Genomic DNA, 19,343 nt, shown 5'->3' with positions numbered 1-19,343 from the left:
CAACTTTCATCCTGCCACAATCACACTTCCATCATCCTCACCATCACAGAATGGGTCAATGGCAAAATCTGAGTCAGAATTCAGGTTTTCTGACTCTCTGATCCTCTCTAACACCTGATTGATACATTTAAGCATTGGAAAAGTTCTTACCTTGGAATGACAATAAGGGCATCTGTGAGGAGGGCAGCAAGCATTGGGAGGGAAACTATAAGGAAAAGATCAAACACAGGAAAGACCCTTGACTTTTGTCCAGGCCCTCATCATGAAATCTTTCTTTCATATCTTCTGCAGGACTTTGGGCTCAAAATGGTGGCAGCAGCCATGTTGTTACAGTGCTGCCCAGTGTATGTCCGGGGCCACACAGGCCTCCTGGGCAAGGTAATTAAGGCTCACCAGTTCCTGATTGGTATTGGAGGCTGTCCCATCCTGGCTACCCAACGACCAACTTTTTCTCACATTCATTTAAAGTCAACTAAGTCTGGAGGAGGTAAGAAGAGGCTGATGGCAAGTGATGGAGAATGTCTGGGTCCTGAAGACAATGTTACAAGTCATACTTGCCGTCATTTCCTAATAAATGGGAGGATTCTTGTGAAAAGTTTCAAGGCAGAATGAGCTGGGTTAAGGCCCAGTTGAAAGACATATACCTCAAATCTGACTTTTGTCAGTATCTCTAGAAGTGGTCTCACTCTCATGACCCTCATATTCTTCACTTCAGTTATGCTGAAACTGCTTAAAATTACCTGGAACAGATTTACTGTCTAAAGCTTCTATGCCTTTGCCCTTTATAAATATCTCATGCTTCTTACTTACATTGTGCATCATTTCATTTGTGAAGCTTACCTAGACCTCTAGTTTGTCCAATACTATTTCTGGGCCAGATTCCCTCTCCCTTCTAGACCTCCATAGCCAGTATCCTCCCTCAAATTCCATTATTGTTCATAATGTATCTTTAGCATGTATCATTTGCACCAGGTTAGTATCTCCCCTAGCACAGGCACAAGATTCATCCATTCCTATGTTTCTACCAGGTCCTGAGATAGAGCTTTAGGTATCAGCAAGCATTGTTAAACTGAACTTATGAACAGAAAGGTACTGCCACTTACTTTCTCTCCTTTGCATAGACTCTCCATCTTGGGCTAACAGTCAGTGTCCATTCATGCTATCAGAACTCCAGGATGGGAAGAGCAAGATTGTGCAGAAGGCAGCTCCTGAAGTACAGGAGGATGTGAAGACTTTCAAGACAGGTTGGAGTCAGGTTCCACTTCATCCAGTCTTTGCTCCTAATGCTTGAATCCACTTCTTCACAGACCTGAGCTAGGTTAATCCAAGGACAGCTAGTACACATTCTGTGGTAAGAAGTCTAGATATTTCCAGGGGAAACATGACAGACAATAGCTTATACCATGCAGTGAGATGAACCCTCCCCAAAGCACACAAATGCATAGGCTCCTGCAATTTTACCCATAAATCTAAAATGAACACTCCAGAGTTCTGCCTGCTTTTACCCAAGTGGCAGAATGGGCCCTAGTAGGCTAGGCTCCCATATTTGAGAAATACCACTCTATGACAATCTAAATTTTCATGAAAGAGGAAGTGTTGAAAGAAAACATACCCTTTGGATGGGTACAGAGCCCCATATCAGCTCAACTGATGAACAACACTTGAGATTATCACATTTGAAAGATGACCATATTTTTGGCATCTTCCATAGACCCTTTTAGGATATCATTCAGTCTGAAAAATTCAGAATTTAATTTTAATGATATTCAAAAGAAAAAAAATAAGGTGCAGTAGCTACCCTGTATCTACCTTTCAAATGTAAAACCCAGAGTGGCTGCCACTCTGCCAAGGGACAGTTCTAGTGAAATGAAGTATAGAGGTTTTCCTTACATTTGGGGTAAGTGGAGGCTTAATTTATAGAAAGTTTCTTCTCTCTGAAGAAAGCTTCCCTACTTTAAAAACTTGAATTTGCACATGTTATATTGAGTTTAAAGAGGACAGCATATGCTTTCTATTCTATCCTTCTGTCTTCATAGCCAATGAATTTCAACTCCTCCTCAGTGCTGCCTGATCCCTAGCTTCAACCAGCCCAAAAAAGCCATTCTCCACTCCCCAGGGGCCAGAGCAAACTTCAGAGAAGTTCACCCACCTGATTCATAAAAACATGGCTAATGGATTTGCTGAGGTAGAAATAAATAGGATAAAAATAGGGAAGGAATGCTGAAAGAGCTTCTGACATAGGAGAAAATAGCAAGGATATGCTTTGTAACCAAAGGAGATCTGGGTTTAAATCATAATGCTAGCACTTGCTAGATATGACTGCTTTGGCAAGTAAGTCATTTCCTTTCCATGAGATTTTAACATCTACTTCAACAGGTTATCATGAGAAAGAAATACAATTACATTTATGGAAGTGTTAATAGCTTGTTATGAGATGCCTCATCAAACATTGTTTTATCCTATTATTTCTTCACACTTCACTCAAAAAATCTCATCCTTCATAGAGAGGATTTTCCTGTCTCTCTTGTGTGCTTATATTCATCTTTTTTTTTTATTTTCCTAACATAAAAGGAGTCCAATATATTACAAAATATTTTTCAGTACTTACAGGACAGTATAAAGATGGAAATTTAAATCACTCAAAGTTCCATCATCCACCATTAAATTTTTGTTATATTTCTTTCAAATATTTTCCTATCACTAAATGCTTGTACAAACAGACAGACACACACATATATATATATATATACTCCATCACTCCCACTGATACACATGTTCTTATTAAAAATATGATTTTATTCCACCAGAAGTTTGTTGTTGTGCTTTTTTCACTTAATAATATGTCATGTGCATCATTCCATGTCCTTAATTATATAATAATTATTAATGGTTGAAGATGTGTTATATGGTATGAAGTATTACTGTTTAGTTAATCAAGAACCTAGAATTTATTTTATTGTTTCCAAATTTTTGTTCATGTTCTTCAGTTTATACTGTATGTTGATTTTATATACGCATAAAAGTACCCAAATATAATATACAGTGTTATCTTAGTCTTAGTATGGATATATTAGAGATTGTTTAGTTATTCCTCTATGGATTTGCATCCAATTTTTCATATTACAAACAGTGGTACAACAATGTAACCCTCATCACATAGATAAGCATTTCTTTAGGCTAGACTGTGAAAATGGAAATCCTCAGGTGTAAAGGTATGTATACTTTAATATTAACAAATAAATATTGCCAATTGTAGCTCCAAAGTGGTTGTGCCAGTTATCAAAGAGAGTAAACATATTCTGACATCCTCTGCAGCACTTGATATCAAAGGTTTGAATCTTTATCAGTTTGATGGATGAAATTTGCTTTTGAAGTTAAATTTTCCATGATTAAACAACTTTTTCTACATTTGTTAAATTGTTTGCGTTCTTTGCCCATTTTTCTATTGGGTTGAAAAATTTTTCATGGTAAATTTTCAGAGTTGTTTTAAAATAAATTATAGATATCAAATACTTATTTTAAATATTCTACAAATATTTCTCTAGTTATGTTAATATATACTTTTAAAAACTCTTAATTCATATTTACAAACATCCCTGCAGCAAAGATGTTACCAATGTACACCCCTACCATGTAAGTTTTCATCTGCAACAATCATGAGTTCTAGAGTTAAGCAAACCCTTTGGCACACATTATTTCAATTGCTCCTGAAACTAGGATTGCTCCATTTTATAACAATAGCAGTTAAAGCAGTGAATTCTATGTCACTTATTTGTAGGACACTTATATAAAGGATGCGTTTATCTGCATGAACTCGGTGAAGTTACTTAACCTCTCTATGCCTCCATTTCCTCATCTGTAAAATGGGTACACTAGCAGAACTTTCCAAATAAGATTGTTGTGAGGAATATATGAAATAATATCTATAAAGTTCCTAAGAGAGGGTATTACATGTAATAGGCACTCACTAAATATTGGCTATTATAGTATAATTAAACATTAGCTATTATTACTATTGTGATTACTTTAATCATAAGAATATTACTAATACTATACTCTATGTCAAGCATTGGTTTTGGTGTATTACATTCTGTTTGTCATCAGATGCTTACAATTCTTCAAGGAAGACATTATTAGCCCCACTGTATGGATGAGAAAATTAAAACAGAGAGGATTCATGACTTGCTCAAGGTCACACAATTAGGCAGCAAATCAATGACTGGAAACTACATCTGTTGACAATCTTTTCCAATAAAACAGAAAATAATGATTCCATTCAGAAGGCTGCCACACTAGCTTTAAGAAGAGGAATGGAAGCCATGCCAGGAATGGAAAACCTGAGTAAATATATGAAAAAATTGCCTAGTGAATGAATGAATGAGTAAGCAAAAGTATGGTTGAATGAAGCAGTGAGGACTTATTGTGCCCCAATAAGTTAATGACATATCAAATAAATGAATAAGTGGAAAGAATCAGAGAACTCAAAATTAACATTAATAAAATATGGACTAGCCAGGAAGTGTTTTAAAATGCATTCTTTTCATTCTCATCTCTATTCCTGCAGGAAAAAATGTCTTTGGTTATGAACAGTTTTTCAGGGACAAGATCGCAGAGAAGAAACAAGACCACACCTACCGTGTGTTCAAGACCGTAAACCGCTGGGCTCATGCATACCCCTTTGCTCAACACTTCTCTGAGGCATTTGTGACCTCAAAGGATGTGTCTGTTTGGTGCAGTAATGACTATCTGGGCATGAGTCGGCACCCACGGGTCTTACAGGCCACACAGTACGTAGCAGGGTCTGGGCCATGAACTAGGGTGACACATCCAGAGAAGAAACAAAGTCACATGTGAAAGGAAAAGACAGAACTGACAGTGGAAACTTGGGTTCCATCCACCACCCCTTTTGTCAAAGGTCTTCTGGCATGTCTATTCCTCAGTCAGTCGACAAACCACATTTTCCAAATTATTGAGTATCCAGTGATGTGGAGAATATAGAAGACAAAGTAAGACAAACTTTTCATAAGTTCTTACTCTGGCTATAAGATGAGTATCGCCAGAGATGGTGTGTGACCTCCTCTAAAGGGCCTTCCAGGCTGCTCAAGTGTAACCTAGCCTCTCCCTCCATCCTTGAGTGCCTTCAGACTGAGAAAGAGGGTGAAAATAACCCCATCCTCCCTATACTGTCCTCTCCATGGTCACATACAGCTCATACAGAATCACTTAATCAACACTGACCACCATTAAGAAAGAGAAACCTTTTTTGATTGCGGAATAATATTCTATTGTGTATATATATACCACATCCTCTTGATCCAGTCATCTATTTTTGGGCATTTGGGTTGTTTCCAGCTTTTACCTGTTGTAAATAGTGTAGCAATAAACAAAGGGGTACAGGTGGTCTTTTGAATCAATGTTTTTGTGTCCTTTGGGTAGATCTCTGGGAGTGGAATTTCCGGGACGTATGGTAGCTCCATTTCTAATAGACTCCAGACAGCTTTCCATAGTGGTTGGACCAGTTTTCACTCCCACCAGCAATGTAGGAGAGTTCCTTTTTCACCACATCCTCGCCAACATTTGTTGTTGCTAGTTTTTTTTTTTTTTTGATATGTGCCATTCTTACTTGTGTAAGATGGTATCTCAATGTGGTATTGATTTGCATTTCCCTGATTAAAAGGAATGTTAAACATTTTTTCATATGCCTATTAGTCATTTGCATTTACTCTTCAGAGAAATGTCATTTAAGTTCTTCTGCCCATTTCTTGACTGGATTGCTTGTTTTGTTTTTTGTTGAGTCATGTGAGTTTTTTGTATATCTTTGTGATAAACTCATGCCATTTGCAGCAATGTGGATGGAGCTAGAAGGATTTATGCTCAGTGAAATAAGCCAGAAGGAAAAAGAAAAATATCAGATGGTTTCACTTATAGCAGGAATATAGGGGAACCAAATAAGATATCAGTGTAAAAAAATAATTACAGTACAAAACACAACAAAGCAAAAACAGACAATTATAAATCAGAGACATAACTCAGGGGAAGAAGGAGAGGGATCAAAGGGAGGGAGGGAGGTCACAGGGGGCTGAGGTGATGGTGCACTGGTGCATTGGTGAAGGAAACTCTATGGGGACTACACCTGAGGTGGTGGGGGGAAGCAACTATTGTTTAAAAATGAACAATGATATAAAAAAATAAAAATAACTTTAAAAAATAAAAAGAGAGAAACCTACCCACATAATTTCTGTGTCTAACAAACATTCTTTCTTCTTGTCTTCTTTGTTTTCTCTTGGCCAGGGAGACCCTGCAGCGTCATGGAGCTGGAGCTGGTGGTACCCGCAACATCTCAGGTACCAGCAAGTTTCATGTGGAGTTAGAGCAGGAGCTAGCTGAGCTGCACCAGAAAGACTCAGCCCTGCTCTTCTCCTCCTGCTTTGTGGCCAATGACTCTACTCTTTTCACCTTAGCAAAAATCCTGCCAGGTAAGCCTGGATCCTGAGATTTGTTCAGGGTGGGTAACCTGCACTACAGCATTCAATGGCACTGCCTTCAATACTCTTTTTTATTCTGAGTTCACTTGTTCCCATTGCCCTTCCTTCTTACTCACCTATGTATCCTCAAACACTGGATGATTACATCCTTATGCTTTCTTCCCTTCTGCACATAAGTTAAAGACCACTGCTGAGGAATATTGGCCAATCTCACAGAGTTGTATCACCTTCCAACTCAACTGGACTTTAAATACTCATAATTAGTGCATCAGTGTCTCCCTATCAGCTTTTTCAAAATTTCTTTTCCCTTCTAAAACCTCTGACTACTTCCTCCTTCACTCTTAGCTAAGAACTTCAAATCTTACATCACACAGAAAATAGAATCAACAAGACAGGAATGACTTTAACTTACAACCACCAAACCTACATACTTATCTGATTATCTGTCTGTCATTCTTCAATTCTTCCTTCTTACAGCAGAATGCACATGTCTCCTGCCTAATGCTAATCCCTTCTCTTATATATTGGATCCCCTTTGGACTCCATCTTCCCACTCTCTCCCTCTAGCCAATATTGCCTTCAATTCATGGTCAGTGTTCGTCCATCAAAGCTTGAGCCTCAAGATGAATATAACTCTCCACCTTCCTATCTCAATCCTGGGCTTATATAATTGGGTCCTTCATGCTGTCTAGCAATCCTATCTCCATGGCTAGTTCTCCAAGTCTCCAGGGAAGCTTTACCAAATCCCTTTCTCCTCAGCCTTACCACACCTCCACTTCACCTCACTCCACCTCACCAATAGCAGATGACTTCACCTCCTACTGCACTAAAAATAGAACACAGGCAACAATATCTTCAACTCCATGCCATAAACTTGCAAGCATTCCCACATGTCATCTCCTCCTTACTTCTCTCCTGTCACAATGGAAGAGGTGCCTTCTTTCTTGTTGACTAATTCTTCAGTTAATGTTCTGTGTTCTATGCCCCTCTACCTTCTCAGGAATGTTGATCTTTCAGTTCCCTAACTCTTCTGTATCTTCAATATGTTTGTGTCTCAAAAAACCATTTCTCCTCATCACTCTCTACCTACTGCTCTCTTGATCTTGATTATAACAGGCAAACTGAGAGAAACTTTCCACCTGCTTCCTCACTTCTTGCTGATTCCTCAGTACACTGTAAACATCCACTGTAAATAAACTGCTAATTTGAATTTTTCTGAAGTCAAACATAATTCCAACTGAATCCAAAACTTTAGGAGTTTTCTCAGTGAACCCCCTCCTCAACCACTTGAATTCAACTTCTTTTAATTCCCACTGTTACCATTCTAGTATAAACAAACATCACTGTCTTGATTTCATCTTTGTCCTCCCAAAATCTATTCTTTACAGCAGTTAGAATATTTAAAATATGTAAACATAAAAATAAAATTGCAAACATTTCTTGTTATTCCTCTACCCAAAACACTTTAATAAATTTCCATTACCCTTAATCTCAAATCTAAACTCATCATGGTGATCTCTAAAGCCCTCAATAATCTGACTTCTAGCTACCTCTTCAGCTTCATCTTTTGAACCTTCTTCTTGCTCTTTTATCCAGTAATATATTCCTTCACTCTCCTATTAGCAAGTTGTTTATTTGTACATTCACTCAAGAAATGTTTACTTAGTATCTATTGTGTACATAGCTTTATGCTTGGTACAAGAGGCAGAAAGATTATTTTTTCAATGTAGCTCTTGTTCTCAATAAACTTCCAATCTACCTATCCTTAAACCTAGATCCTTCAGGAAGCCATACCTAATTTCCTTAGATACAAGGGATCACTTATTCTAATGAAAGGCCACAGTTCCCAGATGTTAGTGAAATTTTGAGGGGCTAGTAATCACTGCCTTCCACCAGATTCCAATGTCCACTGGCTCTCCTAGAAATGCCTGGTCCTAGACAAAGTTAATCTCCTCTCTGGACCTTACTTTCCTCACTTGTACAGTAATGGGGCTGAATTTCATGGTCAATAACAGTGCTGTCAACTATGACATGTCATCAGCTTATGACTCAAACTGTGAAAGTATGATAAATATTCACCCTGTAACTATTATTAGAGGAATACTACCTATAAGAGTTGGAAGTTTATTCAGGTCAAGAAAAATCTAGCATCAGTTCAAGTCTACAAGCATTCCCTGGGTTGGGGGGACTGTTTTCTGAGGTTCAATCTTATGTGTCTAGGAGAAGGAACTTAAGCCCTGTCCTTTGGAAACTTTAGAGCTTCTTGGAAAATGAAAATCTCCTCAAACACAAAATATCCAGAGGCCTGATCAGGATTAGAAATGACTGGAGACAAGGGTTAGGGGTCAGAATTTCAGGACTGGGGAGTTCTTCCAAGAGAGGAAGAAGTGTTACAAAAGCTTCCAGAGGGGAGGGAAGCAGAGTAGCATCTTCTTGATTTCAGGCCATTGTTGGCTCTCTGCTCCTACTAGGTCTATCTTGAGTTTGAAGTGGGAATACATGGACAGTAGCTTAGAATAATTATGCATCTGGTTCCACAGGGTGTGAGATTTACTCAGATGCAGGCAACCATGCTTCAATGATCCAAGGTATCCGCAACAGTGGAGCTGTCAAGTTTGTCTTCAGGCACAATGATCCTGACCACCTGAAGAAACTGCTAATGAAATCTAATCCTAAGACACCCAAAATTGTGGCCTTTGAGACTGTTCACTCCATGGATGGTATGTATATGTGTGAATATGTTTACTAATATTGGCCTTACAAAAGTCACAATGATAATAACTAACATTTACAGAGCACTTCTATTATGTGCCAAGCAAAATTATTAGTAGCTAACATGTATCATTTCACTTAATCTGTGAGGCAAATGGTATTATTATCTCTTCATTCACATGAGGAAACTGAGACACAAACCAGTAAAGTAACTTGCCCCAGGTCACACAGTCAGCAAATCCAAAGGATGGAGGCAGCTGTTATGTTGATTTTACAGCTTAAGAAAATAAAGTTCAATTACAGCACCCAATTTGTACATTGGTGTACATTGGTGCCAAAGTGATTACTTGCATCCTAAGATGTGTAATTCAAATTCCTTCACACAATACTCCCTCCATTAGAAACAATGCTCAAATCAATCTCCAGAGTTTACTTTCTGCAATAGAAAACCTCACAAACCATTGTCTGGGATCCTGTTTCCCCAAAGTAAAACTTGTGGTTGTAAGAATTACAGATGACAAAAGTTATTACATTTATTAGAATCTAAGTAAAAGTAAATGACTTTTGTCTTCCACCTCTTTTCTTCCCCCAACTGAAACAATGCCCAAATCATTCTATTGTTGCACCTCTTGAACAGAAAGCATGTCTCTTAGGCATTACCTAAGGCATGTCTTAGGCATTACCTCTTTGGCATGTCTCTTAGGCATTGTTGAAGGAAAGAGGTCTTCACTTCCATTTCAATTTGTCTCTTTTCCAACTTAAAAAAAAAAAGGAGAGTGCATAGCATTCCCTGATTTAGTCAATGTCATCAGCATCAGTTGAATCAGATTATCCATGTTCAAATATCAGCTTGACAACTTACTAGGTGGCAAGTTTCTTTCTTTTATTAAATTTATTTATTTATGCATACAAGAATTCGGGTAGAGGATTCACCAGAGACAGAGTGGGGAACAGATCAGGCAGATCGACTGACATACACTGCTGATGGTACCAGTGCGCGCGTCAGAAGAGGTCTGCTGCGCCATGTGGGTCGGTTACCTGGATCAAACTCGTGCTGCAGTGGCTGCGGATAGCTTCATGGGTTGCTTCTTAACCCCTTGTGCCACCAGGGAAGCCCTCTCTTTTTCTAAAAGGTTTATTTATTTATGTATACAAGAACTGAGGTACAGGCCAGAGGTACAGGGGTGAGAGGATTCACCGGGACAGAACAGGGAGAAGAACAAGCAGACTGACTGAAATACACTGTTGAGGGGAGCAGTGGGCAAGACAGGAGAGGTCAGGATTGCCATGTGGGTTGCTCACTGGCCTGCCGGGGATTGAACTCGTGCTACTGAGGCTGCAGATAGCTTCACAGAGCTGTGCTTAACCCTTTGTGCCACCAGGGAGGCCCTGGGCAAGTATCTTAATTTTTCTACCCCAGTTGCCTTATTTGGAAAATGGAAGTGATGGTAACAGAATGGTTGTGAGAATTAAATGAATGAATATGTGCTAAGAACTTATTGTCACGCCCACTCTCACATTTATACAAATAGTAATAAAATATTATATGATCATATTTCTACCACTGAGACTAATTTATTATTTCTTTGGTGGAAAACATGTTGGGGCTCTTCTATTTCCTTGCAAATAAATGGTGGAAATATATGTTTTTGGTAGAAACTCTGCATAAACTATCAGTCCTGGTAATGAATTTCTCCCATTGAAATGATGCTTGAGATATACACTGTCTTCTGTCTCAGGCTCTACTTATTCTTGGCTCCCCAAATGCTGTAACTCCAATTGCTCATATTTTCTAATTCTGGCCTGGAGCCCTGTTTCCACCTGAATAAGTTTCTTCTATATTCAAGCTTCCCATTCTTCATCAATTGCCAAGTATGGGGAAATGCAGAAAGTGTGGCTTTTTATATATACATAATGGTCACAAGGCCTATATATGAGGTTCACTGTCATTTGAAGACCTTATAAGCAGCTATCAGCATAGAATATATTTGGAATAACATGGGGAAAAGGGTAAATTGGTATGGAAAAAATGGAGAGGAATATATTTTTAATTCACTTTAATTCAGGAGATTGAGACTAAGCCTGTGGGAGTGTGCCAACACTGACAGAAATAAGAGAGAAATACTCCCACAGAGACAAAAAAGACAGAGACAGAGGCACAAATAAACTTAGAAAGAGGTATAAAGATACAGAGAAAAAAAGTCTGGAGCAGAAAGATAGTCAGAGGTAGATAGAAAGGGGAGAGAGAACCAGAGAGGAAGGAAAGGGAAAGTAAGAGGAAAAACAAAAACAGAAAAGAAAAACAGAGACATAAAAGCAAAGATAGAAATGACCACAAAAAGAGATAGTGGCAGAAATCCAGAAAGATAGAAATGGGAAAGACTGGTGAAAAGTGACAAGGGTGCCAAAAGTACCTGGCTGAAGGAGTGAGTGGGATCTGAAATCAAGACTGCATTAACCTGGGGGAAAACGTGACTTTATTTCCAATTTATTTAAACAAAGCTATCATTCAGGTTAGCGCCAACCCTACATGGAAATATGCAGACTTAAAGGGGAAAAAAAGGAAGCAGAGAAAGGTTGGAAAATGGTACAAAAAGAGGATGGAAGGGAGGTAGGGAGGGAAGGAGAAAGGGAGAAAGGGAAAGACACAGAGAAGGGGAGAGAGGAGGGGAGTGAAGAAGGGAGGAAGGAAGAAAGGATAAGCTTCAATAACAGTCTGGGGGAAACACATACTCCTTGGGTAGGAGTGGAGTGAAGGGTTGGAATAGTCCCAACTGAGGGTGCACACCCTTCCCAATTTCTAGTGGGCGCCAAATTTTGTGCTAGAGATTGAGCGGAGGGACAGTTATGATCTCCTAACACTATTCCTTGGTTTTGCTCAGGTGCCATCTGTCCCCTCGAAGAGTTATGTGATGTGGCCCACCAATATGGTGCTCTGACATTTGTGGATGAGGTTCATGCTGTAGGACTGTATGGGTTCCGAGGAGCTGGGATTGGGGAGCGTGATGGAATTATGCACAAGATTGACATCATCTCTGGAACTCTTGGTAAGTTAGTTTGTTGGTGCACCCTTATGTGCAATTCAGAAAGGAAGCCCGTGCAAGACTATTTTCTTCCTCCACCACAAAAGCTGCAGGAGCTGTTTAGGTTGAAGTCACAGCTCCTGGCTGCTGACCTCCCTACTGCAGAGTTTCTGAGAAAATCTGGGAGGTGTTTTTGAAAAGACCCCTGAGCTGGGCCAAATAGCCAGGTTCAACTCAGTAAGTGAAGAGTTGTAGTTTTAAATGTTCCATCCCCCCACAACAGTTCCAAGCTTCATCTCAGCACCATCTTTGGCCTTAACCAGCTGAAGGTCCCCGCCCAACTACTGCCTATCTAATCTTTGCATATGGCAGCAGAATTATCAGATTTGTCTGTCTTGTCATGGACAGGAGAGATGGGCAGAGGCCTGGGAAGGGAGTCTGGAGTCCTAGCTCCTGGTACACCTCCTGGTGTTACCTGGGGCATGATCCTGTTCCTCTGGGAACTGATATGGGGTCCTTCTTCTCCTTATATCCAGGCAAGGCCTTTGGCTGTGTAGGTGGCTATATTGCCAGCACACGTGACTTGGTGGACATGGTGCGCTCCTATGCAGCCGGCTTCATCTTTACTACTTCACTGCCCCCCATGGTGCTCTCTGGGGCTCTGGAATCTGTGCGGCTCCTCAAGGGAAAGGAGGGTCAAGCCCTGAGGCGGGCCCACCAGCGCAATGTGAAGCACATGCGTCAGCTACTAATGGACAAAGGCTTTCCTGTTATCCCCTGCCCAAGTCACATCATTCCCATCCGGGTGAGCCCCAGCCTGCCCATTGCCCTCCCAAGCTTTCTCTTCTGTGGGACTTCCCACACTCAGCAACAAACACCTGCTCCTATCATCAACTCTGCTTTCTTGTCAAACATTTTCCTTATTCCTAACTTTGTTACCTTTTGAAAAATTATCAGTCATTCTAGATTATCATTTTTCTTGCATAGCTATTATCTCATGCTTATTAGACAGTCCTCACCCTCATGATATTGACTACTGATGACCTGTAATTCAGAGTTTTCAAATTGTGAATCAAGATAACTAGTGGGCCACAAAATCAGTCTAGTGGGTTATTGACTAACATTAAAAAATAGAAGCAGAATAGAAAGCATTAGAGTACATAACACTCAGTAAGGGTATCATTTTGAGAAATTTGTTTTCAGCTTTGTATGTGTATATGCACATGTATCAGGTTGCTGAAAAAGTCATGACACATTTTTGCTTGAGCAACATAGAAAAAATGTAACTTTTCCAACAACCCAATATCTGTGTATGGTATTGTCATGGTGTAATGCATATTTATTACTAAGAATTGAAGTCAGAAAATATAAAATCAAAAGTCGTGGAACTAGCTGCTGTTTTGGATTCCCAAATATGTCTGAGTGGTTATTGCCTTAAAAATGAACTGCTACTTCTTTTCAAATAACATCTATTTGTGTGTGTTGTGTAGGAAGGACCATTTTTTTGTGACTGTTTTATGGGTAAGAAAGAAAGTCATTGCTCTTTGGGCTAGCCCAATATTCCCTTGCAAGACCACTTTTATAAATACCTGTTTTTAAATTAACCCAGTGACAACATCCCAGATGTGGTTTCTTACCCAGAACCACCCCAAATTGTCATATCAGCTAATTAAAACCAATGTGTTTGCTCAGCAAACAGCTTCAAGACAAGATCCCTAGTTCCCATCCCCTTCAAACTTGATTGCTGCCTCTGAACAACTTCTCATTAGAAATTCTTTTTTTAAAGATTTATTTATTTATGCATATAAGAACTGAGGTACAGGCCAGAAGTTTGGGGTGGGTGAGAGGATTCACCAGAGACAGATTGGGGAGCAGAACAGGCAGATTGACAGAAATACACTGCTGAGGGGAGCAGCGGGTGAGTCAGGAGAGGTCTGCTGCGCCATGTGGGTCACCTCCCTGGCACCTGAACTGCAGTGGTTGTGGATAGCTTCAGAGTGCTGTATCTTAATCCCTTGTGCTACCAGGGCGGCCCTCATTTGAAATTCTTAAACTGCCATTGCCTTAACCCTTTATGAAAAAATATGCCCCAAAATGCAGTGATGTTCATTGATTTACAATAGTCCCCCCCTCCTGCTTAATGGAGCCAGTGATATTAGGGCAGGCTGGCAGATACTGACAGGTTTTTCTCCTGGGCTTAGGTGGGTGATGCAGCACTGAACAGTAAGGTCTGTGATCTCCTGCTTTCCAAACATGACATCTATGTGCAGGCCATCAACTACCCAACTGTTCCCCGGGGTGAGGAGCTGTTGCGTCTAGCACCCTCCCCCCACCACAGTCCTCAGATGATGGAAGAATTTGTGGGTAAGTCTTCAATATGGGTATCTACAGTACTGTCCCTCCCTTCAACCCCAGGATTTGAAGAAGTTGAGATAATGGAAGTCATTCAGTTTAAAAATATCTGGAACATCTGTTGCATATTAGACCCTATAGTGAGGTCATAAATGAATGAGAAATAGTCCCTAGACTCATAGAGCTCAGTTTTGCTGGGGAGGCCATAGAGGACACAATGATTCAAAGGGGTGAGCAAACTTCAAAAAACACAGTGCATGGGGAGTTGGGGGAATAGAGAGGAGGGGCCTAACACAACCTGTGGGGTTCAAGAGAGGCTTTCTAGTGGAGGTGACACCTGAACTGAATCTGCAAGGTAAGTGGTTTTGCATCAAAAGAAGAAATTGAAATGGTATTCCTAGCAGAGGGAAGAGCTTGAAGAAAGGGCAAGGAGGATGGTAAGAAGCAGCCTGGGACAAATCAAGAAGCAGGTGTTATTGAAATGTAGAGTAGCAGGAATGGTGTGGAGAAGAGGAGTGTCAATCTATGAGTTTACAAAGACAACTCAATACAGGGACTGGATTGAAAAGCTTATGAAGTTGACCAATAGCTTAGGTTTTACTCTGAAAGATGCCAGTTTAGTCAATTCATTTAAATTTTACTGAATTTTTATTGGCTTAGGTTTATAGTGCAGGGTATAGCATAGAGCAGGTGTTCATTTCAAGTTTGGTTAGATGAAATACATGTAAGCAATCAATGATCTAATATAGGAGATATAGACATTGACATACTAGTTCAATATGATAAGCTCCAGTACTCTGGGAGCTGGAGGAAGAGAGCTCATTTATGTTATAAAGGTTAGGAAAGGGGAAATTGGGAAAATTTAAAAGCAGGAATCCCTTGTGTTGTACCTTGAAGTACATGTGATATGATATAAAGACATTCCAGAATAAGGGAATTCATGGATAAAGATACAGAGATAGGAAAACATAGGGCATGCACTGGCAAAAATCTTTTTGTTTGTCTAGAGCATAAGCAGTATTTGAGTTCAAAGATAAAAAGGTAGGTGTCACCTATTCAATCATTTAAAAACTTGAAATAATGCTAACTAATATTAGGTACTTACCATGTACCAAGCACTGTTCTAAACACTTTCCATGTATTAGCTTATATAATCCTCAAGGGAAAGAGATACTGTTATCATTTCCATTTGATGAATGTGGAAATTGGGGCATACAAAATATAGTGCCTAGTTCAAGGTCACACTGTGAATAATAGCTTTGAACTGGGGATTCTTCCTCTACCTCTATGGTCATAACCACTATCTACTACTCTGAGCTGATGATCCAGATTTCTGGAGCTTTGCTCAGTTCTCTCAGTTTCTCTGGGCTTCAATTATATAACATGCAGTTCTCTGAGTGTCCATTTATGCAGGGTTTTTTCAGAAAAGATATATGAATGACATACACAGTCACCCTACAGTCCTTTCACACCACTTCCAACCCATCCTGAAATCCTGTGACTATTCTCTACAATTTCTCTCAACTCTCTTCATTTCTCAGTGCCACTCCTTTAATCCATGTCAATGTGCTTTCTTTTGAATTTTTCTGCTTCTCTCTTGTTTACTTCCAATCCCTTCTCCATAGTGACCACAGATATATTTTTCTAAAAATTTGACCATATTGCTCTCTTGCTTAAACCTCTCCATGTTTCCCTGTTGTCTTCACCAGAGCAATAGTGAAAGTATATCACTCCAAGGTGATGTAAGTAAGATGTTCCAGAGCTAGGGGACTTATTAAAATTCTGTTTACTTTTTGTTTTAAAAAATAAGGAATTAAATATTACTGATAATGATCTTTAATATATAGAGACTGACAATGATACATGTATACAGTATATAAATGCACAAATAAAGTTACATGATAAAATGTTTGTACTTACCTATATATACTCCAAAATTTGGAGAAGAGTGGCCTGAACAACAGTTGAAGTTTCTTGACATGACATTCAATTGCTTCAAAATGTTGACCTCACCTATGCCCTCACCTCTTCACATTCATTTTATTTCTCCAGTTACACTGAATGACTTATAGTTTCCTCATTTGGCTCTACTTTCTTACCTCTGAAACTTTACTAATGACACTTCCTTCTGATTGGACTTCACCCCTTCCTTTAGCTTACCTCCTTTCATCTCATTTATCAGACATCCTTTCACTCACTCCTTAAACAAATATTTGAGTACCTACTGTGTGCTAGTCACCACTCTAGATGCTGCATCCCATATACCAGTATTAGCAGCAAACAAAACCGACATAAAATCCGTATCCTTCTGGAATTTATATTCTAGTGGAAGAAGATAGAAAAATAAGTAAATTTTATGGTATGGTAATTCTTAATGTTAAGGAAAAAATAGAGCAAGGTAAGGGGGATAGGAAGTGCTGGGAAGATAGGAACTAGTTTTGAGAAAGATTGTACTATGAAATAGTTTTAAGGGTAGAGATCATTGAGACGGCAATTGAGCAACATATGAAGAAGTAGACTTAGCTAGCAGTATCTAAGCTATCCCAAACAGAGGGAACAGTCTAAGGGAGGGAAGACCCTAAGACAGATGTATTCCTTATTTTATTTGAGGAGCAAGGAGATGTGTGGAATGCAAGCAAAAGGGAGAGAGAAAATTGAGGAAAGAGGCAACATGGGGCCAGACTTTGTAGGACATTGTGGGGCATTGGAAGGATATTGGCTTTAACTCTGAAGTGGAGAGTCATTGGAAGGATTTGAACAGAGGAGTGACATATCTGACTCAGGGGCTAATGGAACTGCTCTGACTTCTATGTTGAGAATAGACCAAAAGGGAGAAAGAATAGAAGCAGGTAGGTCCTTAGAGGGTTACTTCAATATTCCAGATTAGAGATGATGGTGGTTTAGACTTGATAGCACTGGAGGTGATGATAAGTGGTCAGATTTTGAAGGCGAAGCCAATAGTATTTTCTAGATAGATTAGATGTGGCAGAGGAGAGAAATAAAGGATGGCTCTGAAATTTTGGGACTGAGCAACTGAAATACAATGAGATGGGTAAGACTGAAAGCAGAGTAGGTGGAGAAATCTGTAGCTAAGTTTTGCTCATGTCAAACTAGAGATGTCTATTAGAAATCCAAGTGGAGATTAATAGATAATTGGATATACAAGTCTAGAATTCAGAGAGGTCTGAACTAGAAATGAAAATTTCAGAATCAGCATTTAGGTGGCATTTAAAACCATGATACTAGATGAGATCATCAAGTGAGTGAGGATAAAAAAGCAAAGGACAGAGTCCTGGCGGGCATTTGACAAATTTCCAACAGTGGTGTTATATTCTTCCCTCTGGGTTCCCATCCACTCCAGCCACACCTCTAACCCCACAACACTGATGAAACTGTGTTTCCTATCAGAGTCGTCCTTATCAGGCTTGGAGTTTACAAGCAGATCGATTTGCTTCTTGGTCCACAGAATGCACTGTACTTAGGGAGTGGTCCAGGCAAGACCAGTTGTTTCAAATCGTGTCCAATATATACTCCCCTATCTTTTATTTTTATTTTTTATTTATATATATTTTACATTATTGTTCATTTTTATACTATGTTTGCTCCCCTCCCCACTCAGGTGTAGTCCCCCTAGAATTTCCTTCACCAATCCACCCATGCACCATCACCACAGTTCCCTGTGCTCCTCCCTCCTCTCTCCAATCCTTGTCCCTCCTCCTCCCCTGTAGGATGTCTCTGGTTTATAATTTTCTGTTTGTTTTTGTTTTGTATTGTTATTTCCCCCCTGATGTCTTATTTGGTTTCCCTATATTCCTCCTATAAGTGAAACTATCCGTTTTTTTTTTCTTTTTCCTTCTGACTTATTTCACTGAGCATAATTCCTTCTAGCTCCATCCATGTTGCTGTGAATGGCATTAGTTATCTTCTTTGATTACTGAATAGTATTCCATTGTGTATATATACCATCCTATTTTTTTTAAAGTTTTATTTATTTATTTATTTATTTGTTTGTTTATTTATTTATTTATTTATTTATTTATTTATTTATTTATTTATACAAGCACTGGGTACAGTCAGAACCGCGGGAGGGTAAGAGGATTCACCAGAGCCAGAGCAGGGAACAGAACAGGCACACTGATGAAATACACTGCTGAGGGGAGCAGCGGGCGGCAGGACAGGTCCGCGCACCATGTGGGACCCTCACCGGTGGCCTGGGATAGAACCTGTACTGCAGAGGCTACAGGCAGCTACACAACCCAGCGCTCAACCACTGTGCCGCCAGGGAGGCCTACCATCCTATCTTTCTTATACCACAGCAACAGAAGAGGCTACTTCTAGTTTTCAGTCATCTCAAATGGTTGTGGGGATCATTATCTGTACCTTGACCCAGGGATATGAAAACCTAGTCTAACTAGTTCTTTCCCTTCTTCCATACCACATTCAGAGAAGCTGCTGGTAACCTGGTCTGAGGTGGGGCTACCCCTCCAGGATGTGTCCGTGGCTGCCTGCAATTTCTGTCGCCGTCCTGTGCACTTCGAGCTCATGAGTGAATGGGAACGTTCCTATTTTGGGAACATGGGACCTCAGTATGTTACCACCTATGCTTGAGAAGTCAACTGCCTCAGATCCCCACCCCAATAGCCCTTCACTTGGGACTGGACCTCCTCCTGTCCTCTGCTTTGTTGTGTGCCTCTAGCTGACTTGAATCTGAAAATAAAAAGCAAACTGCAGCACTTGTGTAGCCTTTGTTGGACAAGAACTGACAACTGCA

The 19,343-nt window shown here is 39.8% G+C and overlaps 1 protein-coding gene across 1 annotated transcript; it reads left to right on the top strand.

Annotated features, from left to right (window-relative positions):
• The first annotated feature begins 291 nt into the window (after positions 1–291).
• Positions 292–19,291, top strand: ALAS2 (5'-aminolevulinate synthase 2). Its single transcript, XM_084258702.1, has 9 exons — positions 292–487; positions 1,122–1,244; positions 4,565–4,787; positions 6,292–6,476; positions 9,026–9,205; positions 12,080–12,244; positions 12,757–13,025; positions 14,422–14,584; positions 19,017–19,291. Exons 1-9 carry the CDS (start codon positions 307–309, stop codon positions 19,178–19,180), a joined length of 1,653 nt encoding a protein of 550 aa, XP_084114828.1. The 5' UTR covers positions 292–306; the 3' UTR covers positions 19,181–19,291.
• Positions 19,292–19,343: the final 52 nt, after the last annotated feature.

This window comes from Talpa europaea (assembly GCF_964194135.1).
Source record: "Talpa europaea genome assembly, chromosome: X".
In the NCBI taxonomy this organism is placed as follows: domain Eukaryota; kingdom Metazoa; phylum Chordata; class Mammalia; order Eulipotyphla; family Talpidae; genus Talpa; species Talpa europaea.
The sequence above is the reverse complement of the archived record's forward strand: the minus strand, read 5'-3'. Positions and strand labels throughout refer to the sequence as shown.

Bases quoted from the DNA above. Each gene is read 5' to 3' on its own strand.
- ALAS2 (XM_084258702.1), top strand. From the start codon at position 307: ATGGTGGCAGCAGCCATGTTGTTACAGTGCTGCCCAGTGTATGTCCGG. The intron at 488-1,121 runs GTAAGAAGAGGC...TCCTTTGCATAG, and splicing joins GTCAACTAAGTCTGGAGGAG to ACTCTCCATCTTGGGCTAAC. The intron at 9,206-12,079 runs GTATGTATATGT...GGTTTTGCTCAG, and splicing joins GACTGTTCACTCCATGGATG to GTGCCATCTGTCCCCTCGAA.